General features: G+C 37.9%; 1 protein-coding gene across 1 annotated transcript; it reads left to right on the top strand.

The window, feature by feature from the left end:
- Positions 1–3,877: 3,877 nt before the first annotated feature.
- LOC122076933 (LRR receptor kinase BAK1-like) lies at positions 3,878–14,379 on the top strand. Its single transcript, XM_042642599.1, has 11 exons — positions 3,878–4,310; positions 5,318–5,450; positions 5,600–5,671; positions 8,978–9,121; positions 10,476–10,547; positions 10,671–10,742; positions 10,835–10,947; positions 11,404–11,535; positions 11,614–11,955; positions 12,088–12,482; positions 13,563–14,379. Exons 1-11 carry the CDS (start codon positions 4,217–4,219, stop codon positions 13,875–13,877), a joined length of 1,884 nt encoding a protein of 627 aa, XP_042498533.1. The 5' UTR covers positions 3,878–4,216; the 3' UTR covers positions 13,878–14,379.
- The last annotated feature ends 1,252 nt before the right edge of the window (positions 14,380–15,631 follow it).

Below are 15,631 nucleotides of genomic sequence, written 5' to 3'. Positions count from 1 at the left end.
TTTAAAAAAAAAAAAAAAAAAAGTGAATTTTTAGTGTGGATCAGATTCTATGATAATGATTTTCGTGTGAGGACATGATCAAAACTCCCCTCTCCCTCTCTATAGTTTATCCATCTTATAAAAATGAGAAGACACGTGGCCATGTCACAATTGGCACACGCTGCATGTTCTCCATGTAAGAGGGATGTGCGCTTTACATATGGGCCCCACGCACCATTGAATGTCCATGTATAGCGACCCACCCGCTTCAGTGGTCCAGAATAATCACTGGATTTCCCGATCAATTCATCGGCTACTACTGGTTCAAAACGAAGCATCTAAGGAGGTGTTTGATTCAGTAAATCTTTGCGATGACACTCTTTAGAATGATAATTCTTAATTTTTTGATTTGTTTGGTTCTACTAAGATGACCCTCATAAGTGAGCATCCTACTTCCCATGAATGACCATATTACAAAGGATATGTTCTAAATCTGAGTTTACGTCAACACTTAAACTCAGATTTAAGCAACCTTTTTACCACCTAGTATAAAAAGAAAAAGCGGAAAGACGTTCTCTACGAAAGCTAATATCTCAACCCACGAGAAACATGTACTAGCCTTAAGGCAATCAAACGATTTTTCAGAAAGAAACATAATTCGGAAGAATGTCTATCAAAAGATTGACATTCATATCTGATACATACACCATTTGATTTACCGAACCAAACACCCCTTAAAGCTCACTGCCTTACTATTCCTTTTAAGTAACTTAAATAGCCCGTATCCCCTGGATCTTCCCCAAATTTAGGGGCTGCATCGTTCGAGGATTCATGCAAGAGTTAGGGTCCATGCCCAGGGGCCCTTTCAACTACCATCACAGTCATCATCCCATGGAAGAACCTAATATAAATCCATTACGACAGAATCATAGACAGTCACCAACGGACACCGTTAGAGTTAACTGTGAACCTCATGTCCTCCATTAACCCTGTCGGATTATATACTCCGATAATAAAGAGAAGTGCTTCATTTCACTAGAGCCCCTATAATGTTTAAGGGTGTCATTCGATCTTTTGTTAAATTGAATTTGAGTTTATATTGAGCCAAAACAGAACCAAAATTTGGGTTTGATTCGATTTGGTTCAGTCTTTTTATCTTATTGGTTTGACTGGCTCTCATGGGCCTATTATCTAGTTATTAGTGAAACATTTTGTTTTTTACCCAATTGTTTACTTTATTTTTATATATATGGAGATGGGTCATTACAAAATTATAATACATTTTCCCATTAACGAGGGGGTGAGTGATTCAATTGATGAGCAAGAGGTGTTTTATTGTAGAGAAAGAATGTGGGATCCACGGGTGCTATGACACGTGTAAATACCTGTACATTGACATTACAATTTTTTTTTTATATTATTTATAATTTATTGAAAAAAATAAAAATAAAATAGAGAAAAGTTTTCGAATTGATTGACCAAGTATGAAAATCCATAATCGAAAGCACCAATACCACTCAAAGGAATAGATTCCGCTCCTATTAGACAAATTGCTTGAATTGCTCTCCAATTTTTTTCTTCCCCTATTTTGTTTCGAAATGTTCATGGTCCACAAATCAGGTAACCCATTCCCGGATAAAATTTAATTTTTTCTTTTTTTTTCATTTACTAGTGGCTTTTAGGGTTTAGTTCATATTAGTCAGTATGTTTCGGCTTCTTTTGTTCTATAAAGTCCAACTAAAACCAAATCTATGAGAGTTCAGTTCGATTACTCTCCTGGCCGGCTCGGTCGATCCGGCTGGGATATACCGAAAACTTGAATCATAATTGCCATCCTACATCACGATCACCACCGTCCATTGTGATCATTTTACCAGGACCGTTTACTAAATTTGGTATATCTTTCTTTGGTGGGTCCTGTGGTATTCACGAATCAATTTTCCTCAAGACACATGGCCTCATCATTAGAGAGAGAGAACCTCCATCACACAAAGATTCATTTCAAATTTGTAAGTTTCAAAGTGTCATTTGGTCAAAGTTTTGGAGTTTTGACTCGCGTGTGAATTGTGATCATTCATTGCAATAGAAAAGTTTCCAAATCGTTTGGATCCCACCTATTACACTACCCCACGTGGCTGCCACATGGTCCGTGTACAGCACGCCTGATCTTTTTGAATATTTTGACACATGGCAGCCGGATTTGAGAAACCCTAATCTCCACATTATTTTGAATGGGACCCATGAAATTGAACACTTACGGTTTATGAGGCATTGGCTAAAAAAGTATAGCAGTGTACTATGAGATAATTTAATGCATGCCGTGCAATGATGGGAAGAAGGGAATTAATAACAATGTCAAAAGTTGGCCCGCATTGGTCCAACCAGAATCGACCGGTTAGTAATGGTTCAGTGTTAGGCCTAAGATCGATTATCATTTAGGCATTGACAATGATTGGTTGTAGTGTAATGAGTACTTGATTGGAATCAATCGACACTGGTAATCAATCGGGATTGACCATTTATAACCCATTTATGTAGCTCGATTAATTTATTTATAGTTTGATCCACTTATTTATAGCTCAATTAACACATTTAAATGTCAATTATAATTCGATTAACTTGAACCCAATTATGAACCAGTGACCAAGGCCATGTATGACAACATTTCTATTCCAATTTAGTATTTATGAGTCCAAATACTTTTTCAATTTTTATTCATTTAAAATACTTATGTATAAAAAAATTTTGTATTGTAAATTTGGAAAACAAGTATTTTAGTCACTTAAAATAAAAATAATTAAATATTTAAAAATACATATTAATTGAATTGTTGATTCATTTTTGTGGTGGTGATAGAGTATGAGCCATAAATTCAGACATTCTAAGTTCGACTCCCATTAGGCACATCTTGGGTCACTCACACGGGGGCGTTTAATGCTTTTCATTGCTTTTAGTGAACGTTGAATGGTTCTCATTCAACCCTGATATGACTTGATTCATGCGGTTGCGGGGTCAGTATAGGCTCGTGGGACTAATCAAGCCAAAGGCCTGAATACCCGTTGTTAGCAGAGAAAAAAAAAGAAAAAGGTGGTAGATAGAGTCAAGTACTCAAACTCGAGCATTAGGTTTATTGGGTTAATTTTCATTACAAATTTGTGTTTTTGTCATTTTTAAATTACATCAAATCTGTTTTTTCTCTAACGACTGACCAATTTATTTATTCTTTCGCCTGATTCATTCCAAAAAATACTTGTTTTGTTACAATTATTTAAAAAAAATACAAAACACTAGAATTATTTCTTTTGAACGTTGCAATATAGACCTCAATTGACGACATATATTAATATCAATGCCTAGGTTGTAAGGCTCGACTATGGAGTAACAATATGGGCTTAAATTGGTGTAGTAGATCGACTAGATTGATCAAATCAAACCGGACCGAACAATTAACACTTTAGCCATTAATATCTATGAAAATGGAGATTTATAAAATAATAGACGGTCCAGATATGCCACGTCATCCCATCCACGTGGTGTTAACAGTTACGGCATCTTCGAAGTAGACAAAACCGAAACAAGCGAACGGACCGTTTCGAATTTGTGCCATGGGAGTATTATGATGGAAGTATGAAGTAAATGTCCACGGCAATTAACATTAACACTAATACAAGTTGGAATATTAAATAGGGTTTTGACCGCATCCGAGGTGGCAATGGTGGGCCCAGGAGTGTGCCTTTGACCAAACGGAGGGAGTTGGGAGTTGGGACTTGGGAGTGTATTGACTGGGATCAGGGCAACGGGCAACCGGGTAAGGGCAAGGGGCAGCTGAAACACTGCACGCCAGTCGCCAGGCTCGCCTCACTTAATATCACCAGAAAGACAACAAAATTATTATCGAAACCATTTTTTCAAAGTGTAGAGAGAGAGAGAGAGAGAGAGAGAGAGAGGAATTTTTCATTGGGGAAAAAGAAAAATTCAGAAAAAAAAGGTATAGAGATAAGTTTCTTAAAAAAATGGCTGAGAATCTACTGGAAATCTTCTGTTTGAAATCAGCTTTGTTCTCTGATGGGTTCGGCTTTTGATTTTGATTCGGTTGACGTTTCATTCGACGGGAATGGTGGAGATTTTGTCGAGTTACTATCTGTACTTTGAGCTAGGGTTTGGGAGTTTAGGGTTTTGCTGATGCTGAGTTTCAGTGGAATTCGTGTGGATCTGAGGAGTTTTGAGCTGTAGTGAGATGAGAGTCATGGAGCGAGAGATTGTAACTTCGTTTCTTCTCTGGTTGGTCCTGGTGTTTCATCCGTTGACGAAGATCTATGCCAATACGGAAGGTATGCAATTGTATTATCCCTTTTGCGGAGCTTCTCTAAGTCTTAGATCTTTCTTTTCAGAATTTTTGGGGTGTTGATTTCATCAAATGAGTGTGGTTTAAACTATTTCATGATTGCTGACATGATTCTGATCGCTGTGAGATCAAGCAGGATAAGTGTATACGAATTTTTGTCCCGTGTGCGGCGGTCTGTTATTGCAGTTTAAGCTTCTTCCTTCCCCTCCAAGTTATTTTTGTTTGATGTCCTGGATGATAAAGGAACTTGTAAATTAGGTAGATTTGGTATTTGGCTGCTGATCTGTTGTGTTGATTTTGTCTTTTTCCGAATATCATTTCCAATTCACAAGTTTAGGGTTACGGAAAACTGGTTTGACTTGAATGCTTTTCTGGTACCATAATATACTATTGGGAGTTGTGGTTGCGGCAGAAATATTGGTAATTGAATACTTGAGTTTAGAGTTGTATTGGCATGGAATTGAGACCGTTTCAGTGCGGTCTCTACTTGGGGTACTGTGTTGGTGAGATTACGGTTAAACAGTGACTGTTCTATCATTTGTTTGATGCGTTTCTGTTTCTTTGACAAGCTGTTTTAAGTGATACTTATGTTTGGAGTTGTATTGGCATGGAATTGAGACCAATTCAGTGCACTCTCCACTTGGGTAATGTGTTGGTGAGATTACGTTTAACCAGTGACTGTTCTATTATTTGTTTGTGTTCTATCATTTTTTTGATGGTTTCTTATTTCTTTGACAAGCTGTTCTAACTGGGGAGCTTGTGCTTGTAAGTTTCCAGAGCTATACAATTATTATTCTATTTATTTAATTGTGGTTCCACATTTTTCTGTGTCCAAGTGGTGGGTTTTGCCTGTATTTTTACTGTTTTTGGCAATAGAAGAGACTGATGCTTGCTTTCTCTTTCTCCGGTCTGTGCTAGTTCTCTGGAGATTTACGGGTTTCTTCTACTAGTTTCCATCTGGAAACTGATTTTTGTTTCCCTTATTGTCAACAGGTGATGCTTTGCATGCTCTACGAACAAATTTACAAGATCCTAATAATGTCCTGCAGAGTTGGGACCCAACCCTTGTTAATCCCTGCACATGGTTTCATGTTACGTGCAACAATGATAACAGCGTTATCAGAGTGTAAGTTGTACTCCTTTTGAGCATCTGATCTTACTTGCTTATTTTGTGCTGCTGGGCAGACAACAGTGCTTTCCAGTTGTTGTTGACTATCCCAAGGTAATGATTCTTACAACTATATATATATATATATATATATTTTTTTTTTCCAGTGATCTAGGGAATGCAGAATTGTCTGGTCAACTCGTCCCACAACTTGGCCAACTTAAAAATCTGCAGTACTTGTAAGTCATGCATCTGTGCAGTGAAATTTGCTGGATTTGTTTTTCGGTTTATAGGATTATTTCTTGTTCTACATGCCTTGCCAAAGATTTTTCTTCTTTTTCCTCAGATGAAATTTGAGTGTTTTTCTTGTTCATGCTTCTTTTCCTCTTTCTGTAATTTGCTAGTTTCTGCTTGTGTGTTCAGGGTTGATATCAATAGGATCAAAGAAACTTATTAGTCAGAGTTAACATTTACCAATAATTCAATCAGATAACAAATCAAGGTGAAAGGTTTGGGGGTCTATACAGACTATGTAACATTACCTGGTCTCTCGTGGACCATGTAACCTTACCTGGTCTCTTGTGGCAATCCTGACATTTGGATATTTAAGAAAATAATATGGATTGCCTGGTGTTAAATTTCAGCTTCAAATTATGTCATTTACTCACACTTGTGTGTCCTTGCATTGGATCCCTCAGTGGTCCATGCACCCGCCAAGGCAGTCCCAGTTTTTTCTATACATTGTTTTCCACTTTGAGTACTTCATCAGGATGAAAGTTGACATTTGAGCTGGGGACCTTCGGTTCTACTTGTCCACAAAATTTTAGCTCTGTCCCACCTGCCATGTAGCATATGTTGTGTACATGGCAGGTAAGATTCATGGTCTACATAGACCCGGAAGCCTTTATGTATCAATCAATGCAAAGGATGTGGGAAAATATGAACTTTATTTTTCATGTAGAAAATCATACCATAAAAAGAGCAACCCAGTGCATGAGGCTCTCGCTACTGCAGGGTCTGGGAGGGGCAAGTGTACGCAGCCTTACCCCCTGTTTCGCATAAGAGGTTGTTTCCAAGTTTTAACTTGTGACCAACATGTTACAATAGTGCAACTAACCTTTGTGCCACAGGTTCGCCCACTATAGAAAATTATACCATATTTTTAATAATTTTGAAACCAACGTGCTTTATCTAAAATGGATCTAGTTAATCTTGAAGTTAGAGAGGTTTGACTTTTGTAATAATATTTCACCTGCTGGCATGTACTCTGTGTATCCTGAGCTATGTGCTGGTTTTTTCTTTGTTCCCTGATATTTATAAAAATGCTGATCGGGCTTATTTCAAAACTGGTTAATAAAACTAGCTTATACCTCTGAACATGCATTTGTACTTGAACATCACATTTCTTAGCTATTAATGGATATCTGTTGTCCTTTAATGCCTTCATTACTATTTTAGCAACGTATTGCAATCCCTTATCTTGTACTATGCAATGCTAAAGTTGGTATCACAAAGATATATGATGTCAATGCTAAATGTGTAGAACAGTTTGCTGTTAGTTCATGTTTCAACTTTTTTTGCTGATGCATCATGCCTGCAAGAGATCCTGAGACCACCTTGGCATGACTTCAAGCAGTATATGTACTTCTTCATGGGCCTAGTGACTCCAGCAGCTTAGTAATATATAAGTTCCACTTCCATGTATTCATAAAAAGAAAAGTAATTAAAAGTAATTAAGTTCTATGTACCATCATAGTGTATTTACTAATCACTTATTTATTGTGTGTTATGTCCACTGCTTTAGAACATACACTGACATATTTGCATTAAATAAAATAAGGGAGGAGGAACCCTGCCGGTCTGGTGTAGGGAATTCCCTGACACAGCCCCTCTGCCCCTGTTTTCAGGGGGGGGTTTCACAGCCCCTTGGAAAATAGGGTGCTGTGTCTTGGTGTTCCCTACGCTAGACTGGCAGGGCTCTTTTTCCCCCATCTGAACAAGTCACATGGGATTTGCGCATTGGGAACCTCGTATAATAGGGGCAATAAAAGTGTAAATTATTTTTTGAACAGCTGATAAGGACACAGAATCTGTGAGATCAGCATTTCAAAATAATAAGCACTAATATCTGCAGATGGCATGCAAAGCAAAATGATATAAATCTTAAGCTAACCGTAACTGGGTGGTTTCTGGTGAAAATAGATGCTTGGCAACAGTATATTTTAGCATGTAGGTTATCCAGATCTACTGCTAGAACGTTCTGTGGTAATATTTGCATGGTTTTAAAAATTAGTATGGCATCATCTGAATTGGCCAACCATGACCCTAATTTCACCATATACTTAAAAATCCACTCTCCCTTATTTTGACCAAATCTGACAATAGTTCCGGTTGATTCGAATTGGAATTGGATCAGAATCCATGAATGCTGCTCTGGTGCCTGATTTGAAGTTTTAAAATCATGGATATTCAATCAAATTGGCGAAGGTGAGGCAAAACCTGACCCAATCACCCAATTTTAAATCCACCCATACTCACCTTGCCTTACCAAATTATTCGCTGGTAGGTCCCTTGCAATTGACAATCCAATGAATTTCCCATTTTCCTTTTCTGGTGCAGTGACCCTCTACCATCATTTTCTCCATCTTCAAGCTCTAACGGAGGAGAAACCATAGAAATTAGTGCTGTTTCATCTTCTCTCACTCATTTTTCTGGCTTTTGGGAATCTCTTCTCTAAACAAATCTGACCTGAGATTAAGTTTCTGAAGCTTTGAAGAGAAGTTCCCAAACTATCCCCGAGCCAATCCTCCCAACTCATTGATTTCTCTCAGAGTAGCTCCTTTAAATGTTGAAGCTCCACCAGATCATCAGGAATGAACCTTGAAGCCGATTCTAGCTGGGATACAGAGTTTTTAGAGCTTGAAAGCTCTTGAAACAAGATAAAATAGACCTGGGGATGTTGTTCTGAGATGGAGTCAGTTGTGCATGTGAAGCTTGCATAAGCTTGGATGAAGCAAGCACACAATTTGGAGGAGCTAAGGTTGATGGAGACTACACTGCTGGTCCAGTTCTTGCGGTTGTGCCAGTCTCATTTCTGTGTTTAAAATGAATGAATGAATGAATGATTGTGATTCTGTGAAATATTAGAAGTGCTTACAAAAAGTTTTGGCCTGTGGGTGATTGGTAAAGCTGTATGGATTGAGGTCGCAGCTGCTTTTGTAGTTCTACATTTTTGAGTTGGTAGTATGCAGGTATAGCCCCAGATCTGTTATTAACTTGTGTGAAACATGACTGTCTATTGGTTCAGGGGTTCAAGCTATGCACTTTCATTACAACTTTAGCTTTGCATTATTCATATGATTGTACCCTCAGTACCTCCACAATATGTATCCAGATGTCTATTTGTGAATGTTTTATTAACAGAATCTGTTATTTGCTTGGAAACATGGTGATTGTTGTTCTAATGTTTTCCACTTGGAGATTCTGTGCTATAACAATAGTCCAAATCTAAGATACTTATGTTATTGAAGTTTCTTGTGTGGCAGGGAGCTTTATAGTAATAACATCAGTGGAATTATTCCCAGTGACCTTGGGAATCTAACAAATTTGGTGAGCTTGGATCTTTATTTAAACAGCTTCTCTGGTTCCATTCCCGACAGCTTGGCGAAGCTGACAAAGCTGCGGTTCCTGTATGTATCCTTCATTTTAGTTCCTCAGCTGATGAATTATTAGTTGGTGATTGCTAGTACTTTCTTTTTTTGAGTTAGCTTTAGTGTTAACTACAGAGATTATTTATTATTATTATTATTTATTTTTTCTTTTCTTTTTGTTTGTTGGCTACAAGGCTTGCCTAGGGAACAGTTAAAGGATTTTGTGATATATGGCATCATGCATTTAACTGATCATTTCGAGCCAAAGTTATCAGGAGAAACCGTAAATTATATTGGACTCACTTGTTTAGATTATGGAACAATGATGTGTAGTAATTCTAATGCAAATTATGAGAAAAGATGCGTTGACTTCCAAAGTCAAGAAAGTTAAATATGTTTTTGGGGATTGAGTGCTTCACTCAATTGTTGACAACCTCTGGTGCAAGCTTGAGTTCACATTTTATTTTTCACTCCATCTTGGGTCCAAAAAGTGAAATTCTTTGTTGTGAGCTCTATTTTTTAATTTATTGATTTATTCATGTCACTATAAATTGATTTGACCTTTATACGTTTTGATTATGGAACAAGGATGGGAATGTAATTCTATGATGTAATTTACCCCTTTTTTTATTCATAAAGCCTACTGATCACATGATTTACATCAGACTATATAATAGTTGTTTCAAGTATCAATCAGATGTGCTAATCCTCTTTGAGCTCTTTTCATAAATTCTGCACCTCATTCTGGATCCCTTTTCTTCTTCTCTACTGCATCAGAGCTGTACATCATTCTGCAAATTAGAATATGTTACCACTTCGATGGATGTGAACCCAAAATTGAAATGGCACTGCCTCTTTGAGGCAGACCTTCCAGCCTAGAATTTTCATGTTCTCATTTACAATGTGTGATGCTTCATAACAGTTCCATCAAGGATAACTTGGAAGACTCAACAGTGGTTAGTAAGGATCCCTGAGGAAGTAAATTTTTGTTCCCAAGGTAGACTGGTTTACTGTTCCATCTTCTTGAAATGTATGGAGGATTTCTCCTGCTCTATGGTTTTTCCTTCCATTCTATGTTTTTTTTTTTTTAGTATGCCGTTTTGGTGGATTTCTGTTTGCAATAGGTGGTTAGGATGTTTTCTTCATTTCATTTACCTCTGATCTTCTTGGGCCCTGCTGTTTTGAGTTGTTCTGATGCTTTTGGAGTTTCATGCATGCTCTGTTTACTTTCATCTATTTTCATTTTAGCAAGATTTGGTTGCTGATCCCTCCTGCTCCAATAAAAGGAGTGGTTGTTAAATATTCTGGATGATGATGTCTCAACTCTCAACTATTTAAATTTATGAATTGCTGTTCTTATTATTGTCTTCTCATAATGCTTGTGTAAGGATAGCCGGCTTAACAACAACACCTTGACGGGTCAGATTCCAATGGCTTTGACTAATATCACTGCCCTGCAAGTTCTGTAAGCATCAAGTTCATCTCATTCCCAGTCATGCATGGATCATCATATTTTATTTTCTTCTCCTTTTTGGCATAGTTTTGGCTACTAGGGTCTTTCACTTATATTTTGTTATGCAAACTGCAGGGATCTCTCTAATAACCACCTATCAGGACTTGTACCAGACAATGGCTCCTTTTCATTGTTCACTCCCATTAGGTTAATTGCTCAAAAAACTACCTGAAATGTAATTGTTTTTTGTAAGTCTATGTAGAAATGTTATGCTGATTCCAGCCTATTCCCTTTTGCAGTTTTACTAATAACCCACATCTGTGTGGCCCAGTTACTGGGCATCCTTGCCCAGGATCTCCTCCGTTTGCTCCACCACCTCCATTTGTCCCACCACCCGCTGCCCGGTCTGCAGGTGATCTCTCTTTCCTCCACCCCCTCTCATTCTCATGCACAAATGGACCCATAGTAATTCATTGCTGTTGGAACAGAAAAACTGCTTTCCAGCTAATCAATATTTGCTTTCATTACATGGAGTTGCTTCTGACTTTGCCATGGAAAAATATGCCTTGCAATTTTTTTTTTTCTCACCCCTTTCTCTTCTAGTCTATTATTAGTTTTCGTGTATTTATTGAGTTTCTAGAGTTCGAATGGATTTGATCCAACTAAAAGAAGTGGTATGTCTTCCTTTCAACTATAATTTATCATTTTTTCCTAACGAGGTTCAGCATCCATAAGTTATACATCATTGAATTTATCCTTTCATCTGTATTTTCTTCCTGTTGTGATTGGAGTCTAGTTGGTGGGGGCTAGCGAATTCAGATCTGCGCAGGACTAATTTTCATACTTTATTTGTTAAATTCCATTGCAGGAGGAAATCCTACTACTGGAGCGATTGCTGGTGGAGTGGCTGCTGGTGCTGCTTTATTGTTTGCTGCACCGGCTATTGGGTTTGCATGGTGGCGTCGACGGAAACCGCAAGAACATTTCTTTGATGTTCCTGGTTGGTGGTTTAACCAAACCGATTACATTGAACATGTGTTATGTGTGTTTTATAACGTTGTTTTACATTCATCTGCAGCTGAAGAGGATCCAGAAGTTCATCTGGGTCAACTGAAAAGATTTTCACTGCGAGAACTACAAGTTGCTACTGATACCTTTAGCAACAAAAACATTCTGGGTAGAGGGGGATTTGGTAAGGTGTACAAAGGACGCCTAGCAGATGGTTCATTGGTTGCTGTAAAACGACTAAAAGAAGAGCGGACACCAGGAGGAGAGATGCAATTTCAGACAGAGGTAGAGATGATCAGCATGGCTGTGCATCGGAATTTGCTTCGGCTCCAAGGTTTTTGCATGACACCAACTGAACGTTTGCTTGTTTATCCCTTTATGGCTAATGGAAGTGTTGCATCATGTTTGAGAGGTATTACATGTTAGCCTTTCAACTGGCTTTCCATTGTTTTGTCCTCCATCTCATTCTTTCATTCTATTGATCAATTCTCTTAATACTGTTGTATGGCTAATTTCTATGGGATGTTAAATTGCCTTCTTGTAGATCGACCACCAGGAGCACCACCTCTTAAATGGCCTGATCGAAAACGGATTGCTCTAGGATCGGCTAGAGGGCTTTCCTATTTACATGATCATTGTGACCCTAAGATCATTCACCGTGATGTAAAAGCTGCAAATATTTTGTTGGATGAAGATTTTGAGGCTGTTGTTGGAGATTTTGGGTTGGCTAAACTTATGGACTACAAAGATACTCATGTAACTACTGCTGTACGTGGCACAATTGGACATATAGCCCCAGAATATCTTTCCACTGGGAAATCTTCAGAGAAGACCGATGTTTTTGGATATGGGATCATGCTTCTTGAGCTTATAACTGGACAGAGGGCATTTGATCTTGCTCGGCTTGCAAATGACGATGATGTCATGTTGCTGGATTGGGTACATATTACATCCTTTCTGTCTATCAATTTATTTCGCATTTTTCTCGTATTTGTTTCATTTAAGTATGATAGATCTTTTGAGCTTGTCCTTTTTAATGCTTGGGTTTGGTTATATGGCTTGGTTCTGGTTTACATAGTTGTAGCCTTGTGTTTTCTGACACTTAGTTCCGTTTTCTTTCGTTAATTTTATAAAATCACCAGAGTCCGAAACAGGGCTTACAGGGTTTCTTTTTTTTTTTCTGGCGTGGTTGGGGTGGGAGGGACTATATCAGGACTTCGACTGAGATTTAGGGTTGGAATGTCACTGGAATCAAGTTCAAACGCCTGTGGGGCCAAAGCTAGCTGTGATGTTTTTCTGTTGAGTAATAGTAATTTATTGAAATTCTATCTTGAGTTCTCTCTATTATCTTGCTGTCTAGACCTCAAGAATTCCTTTCTATCCCGCCTACATCTCTAAATCCAGATTGAATCTTTTCTTGCTGCATGAAAAGGTGTATGGTTGCATTGCTCAATGATAACCATTTGGTTGTTCATCTACTTGAGTGCTCAACTCTTTCTTGTCTTCATCTTAGACCCTGATCCTCCCCTTAATCGATGAACTGGCATCTAGGACGTTGCTCACCAATAGCCATTTGGTTGTTCATCTACCAAGTGCTCATCCTTCTCTTTTCTTTATCGTGGTACTAGTGTATGACTAATCATCTCACAAGGTGCTGAGTTGAAATGCTATTCCTCTTTACTTGAGAATTGTCAAGTTAGACATGTGGGACTTCCCAGTTCTGTGGAACATTTGTCGAACCTCATCCTTTTGGGGCTGGGGGGTTATCAAGTTTTTCACATTAATGGCAGACGGGAAGTAAAACAGAGATAAAAATGATAAAAGAACAAAAGAAAAGAATCAGATAAAACACCAAATTGTTATCAGGTTGGCTTCTCCAATGATAAGTTCAGTATATATTGCCTCAATAATTTACTTCCTGTTGTGCACATTTTTTAGTCCACACAGTTCAACACCGCCACATGTAGCTGAATTATCTACATGGTTTTTCACCACTGACAATCTCTACAAATTGATCAGGTAAAAGGACTTCTCAAAGAGAAGAAGTTGGAAACTCTGGTTGATCCTGATCTGGAAAAAAATTATATTGAAGCAGAAGTAGAGCAGCTAATCCAGGTTGCTTTGCTTTGTACACAAGGCTCTCCAATGGACCGGCCTAAGATGTCAGAGGTTGTGAGAATGCTTGAAGGTGATGGGTTGGCAGAGAGGTGGGAAGAGTGGCAGAAGGTGGAGGTGGTCCGCCAAGAGGTTGAGCTCGCCCCACACAGGAATTCCGAATGGATTGTCGACTCTACTGAAAACCTGCATGCTGTTGAATTATCTGGTCCAAGATGATCTGCCATGGCTTAAAAAAAAAAAGAGTAAAAAAGCAATCCTTTTACCCTCTATATATATATATTTTTTCGACACCTTTTACTAAGCCTATTTTAGTGTAACCACAAGTGAAAATTCAGTCATATTTGTGCATATGAATCTTTGTGGGGGCGATTTGTATCATCTGCTACAGCCATTTCTTAATGATCATCGTGTAATGTTTGAAAGATCCCGGATGGAACATTTGACCTTTCAGGGTGTCGGAGGGAACATCCAAACTCGGCCCAAGGAAGCACCACTGCATGTGTCATTCTCAGCGTCCGTGGTTGGTTTTGTATCCCCAGGTCTCCAAGAACGTTTCATTTTAAGGATTGTAAGATAGTGACCTTACCGCCTTAGGTATCCTAATTCCCAATTGCTGTATGTATATGTTGCTCGAAATGTAAGGAGTAAGGAGTAAGGACCACCTTTTCTTGGACCATAACCATGTATCAAATATCAATAGCCATCAACTTTTCGGCCATTTTCCAAAACCTAATACCATGTGAACAGTTTTTAGGATTAAACTAAATGAATAAGGGAAGTTGTGGATGGCCAAGCGTGGTTGGATTCTTATGCATATGGAAAGATCACCCATATTTTTCTTTGTTTTGTTATGCACTCTTGGAATACAGTCTAGGTCTAGAATGTATTTTGAAGGTAGAAAATATAGAGAAGAATTGGGGTTTTTTTTTTTTTATATAATTTAATTTTATTATTTTTTAAAATGTATTATTATTATTTTTCTGATGAAACGAAGGATTGGGTTTTTAAAGTGCGTTCTAGAGCTACAATTTTGAAAATGCATTCTAAACACAGCTATAGTTTTCACTGGTTTGAAGTGAGCAAAGGTGACCTAAGGGGTGAGTAAATAATGATCCGAGGTTCCCATCCAGTTTGGACCGGCTTGCTCTACTTGATAATACTATTTATCCAGTTAAAACCTTGCCCTAGTTAGTGATGATGATGAGAATGGTGGTATATATAAAAGAGTTGCTGCTTAATTTCATATTGTTATAGAACTCTGAAGGAATAGGTGAAAGAACTCTTACAGCCGCAGTGAGCTCCCGTCTTCCTGAGACGGAGTGAGCTAAGGCAACCTCAAATGCAAGTCAATAGGGATAATCAGTCCTGTTTCCCAAAATAGAATACCCGACTTACCTTCTTCTGTAGGTCGTACTAGGATTAGGATCGTTAGGAAGTCAAGACTAAGGGAATGAAGAAATGATTGATCTATTTAAGAGAGTAGTGGAACAAGTTTTTTTGAGCATAGGTCGCTAACAAAGGAAATAACAAGATACTAGTGAAGGGAAAAGTTCCGTTCTATAAAGAGTAAAAAAAAAAGGAAGGTTAAAGAAGCCTTCGCCCCAAGCTCTTGCCATTGTCCTATAGGTTTTTAATGTTTGGATGGAAGTTTTGAACCAATTAGATCCATAAGATGTTTGATCTACCCTTATTAATAGTCTTATAGTATGCCCAAATATATAGTATCATGTTAGCTTATTAACACTTTTAAATTAATGGGGTAAATCTTGTGGTGCAATAAAAAAAAGAAGGGTAAATCTTGTGGATCTCTGGGGTTCATTTAATGGATCCCAATACAGTAAATGACCCAATTTCAACCAAAAAAAAAAAAAAAAAATGATCCAATTACTTGGGCTTTTTAGGAAATTGATCCCCAGTAAAATAAAGATCTGATCCTTAAAATCCAGAAGCTTAGAAAAAAAAAAAAAAAA

Source organism: Macadamia integrifolia, chromosome 4 (genome assembly GCF_013358625.1).
Source record: "Macadamia integrifolia cultivar HAES 741 chromosome 4, SCU_Mint_v3, whole genome shotgun sequence".
Lineage (NCBI taxonomy): Eukaryota > Viridiplantae > Streptophyta > Magnoliopsida > Proteales > Proteaceae > Macadamia > Macadamia integrifolia.
Note: the sequence above shows the minus strand (reverse complement) of the source record. Positions and strands in the feature narration are given on the sequence as shown.

What these genes read in the sequence shown, in the direction of transcription:
- LOC122076933 (XM_042642599.1), top strand. Translation starts at nt 4,217, where the DNA reads ATGAGAGTCATGGAGCGAGAGATTGTAACTTCGTTTCTTCTCTGGTTG. An exon ending in CTGACAAAGCTGCGGTTCCT is followed by an intron (nt 9,122 to 10,475) that starts GTATGTATCCTT and finishes GTGTAAGGATAG; the next exon opens with CCGGCTTAACAACAACACCT. An exon ending in ATGTCATGTTGCTGGATTGG is followed by an intron (nt 12,483 to 13,562) that starts GTACATATTACA and finishes CAAATTGATCAG; the next exon opens with GTAAAAGGACTTCTCAAAGA.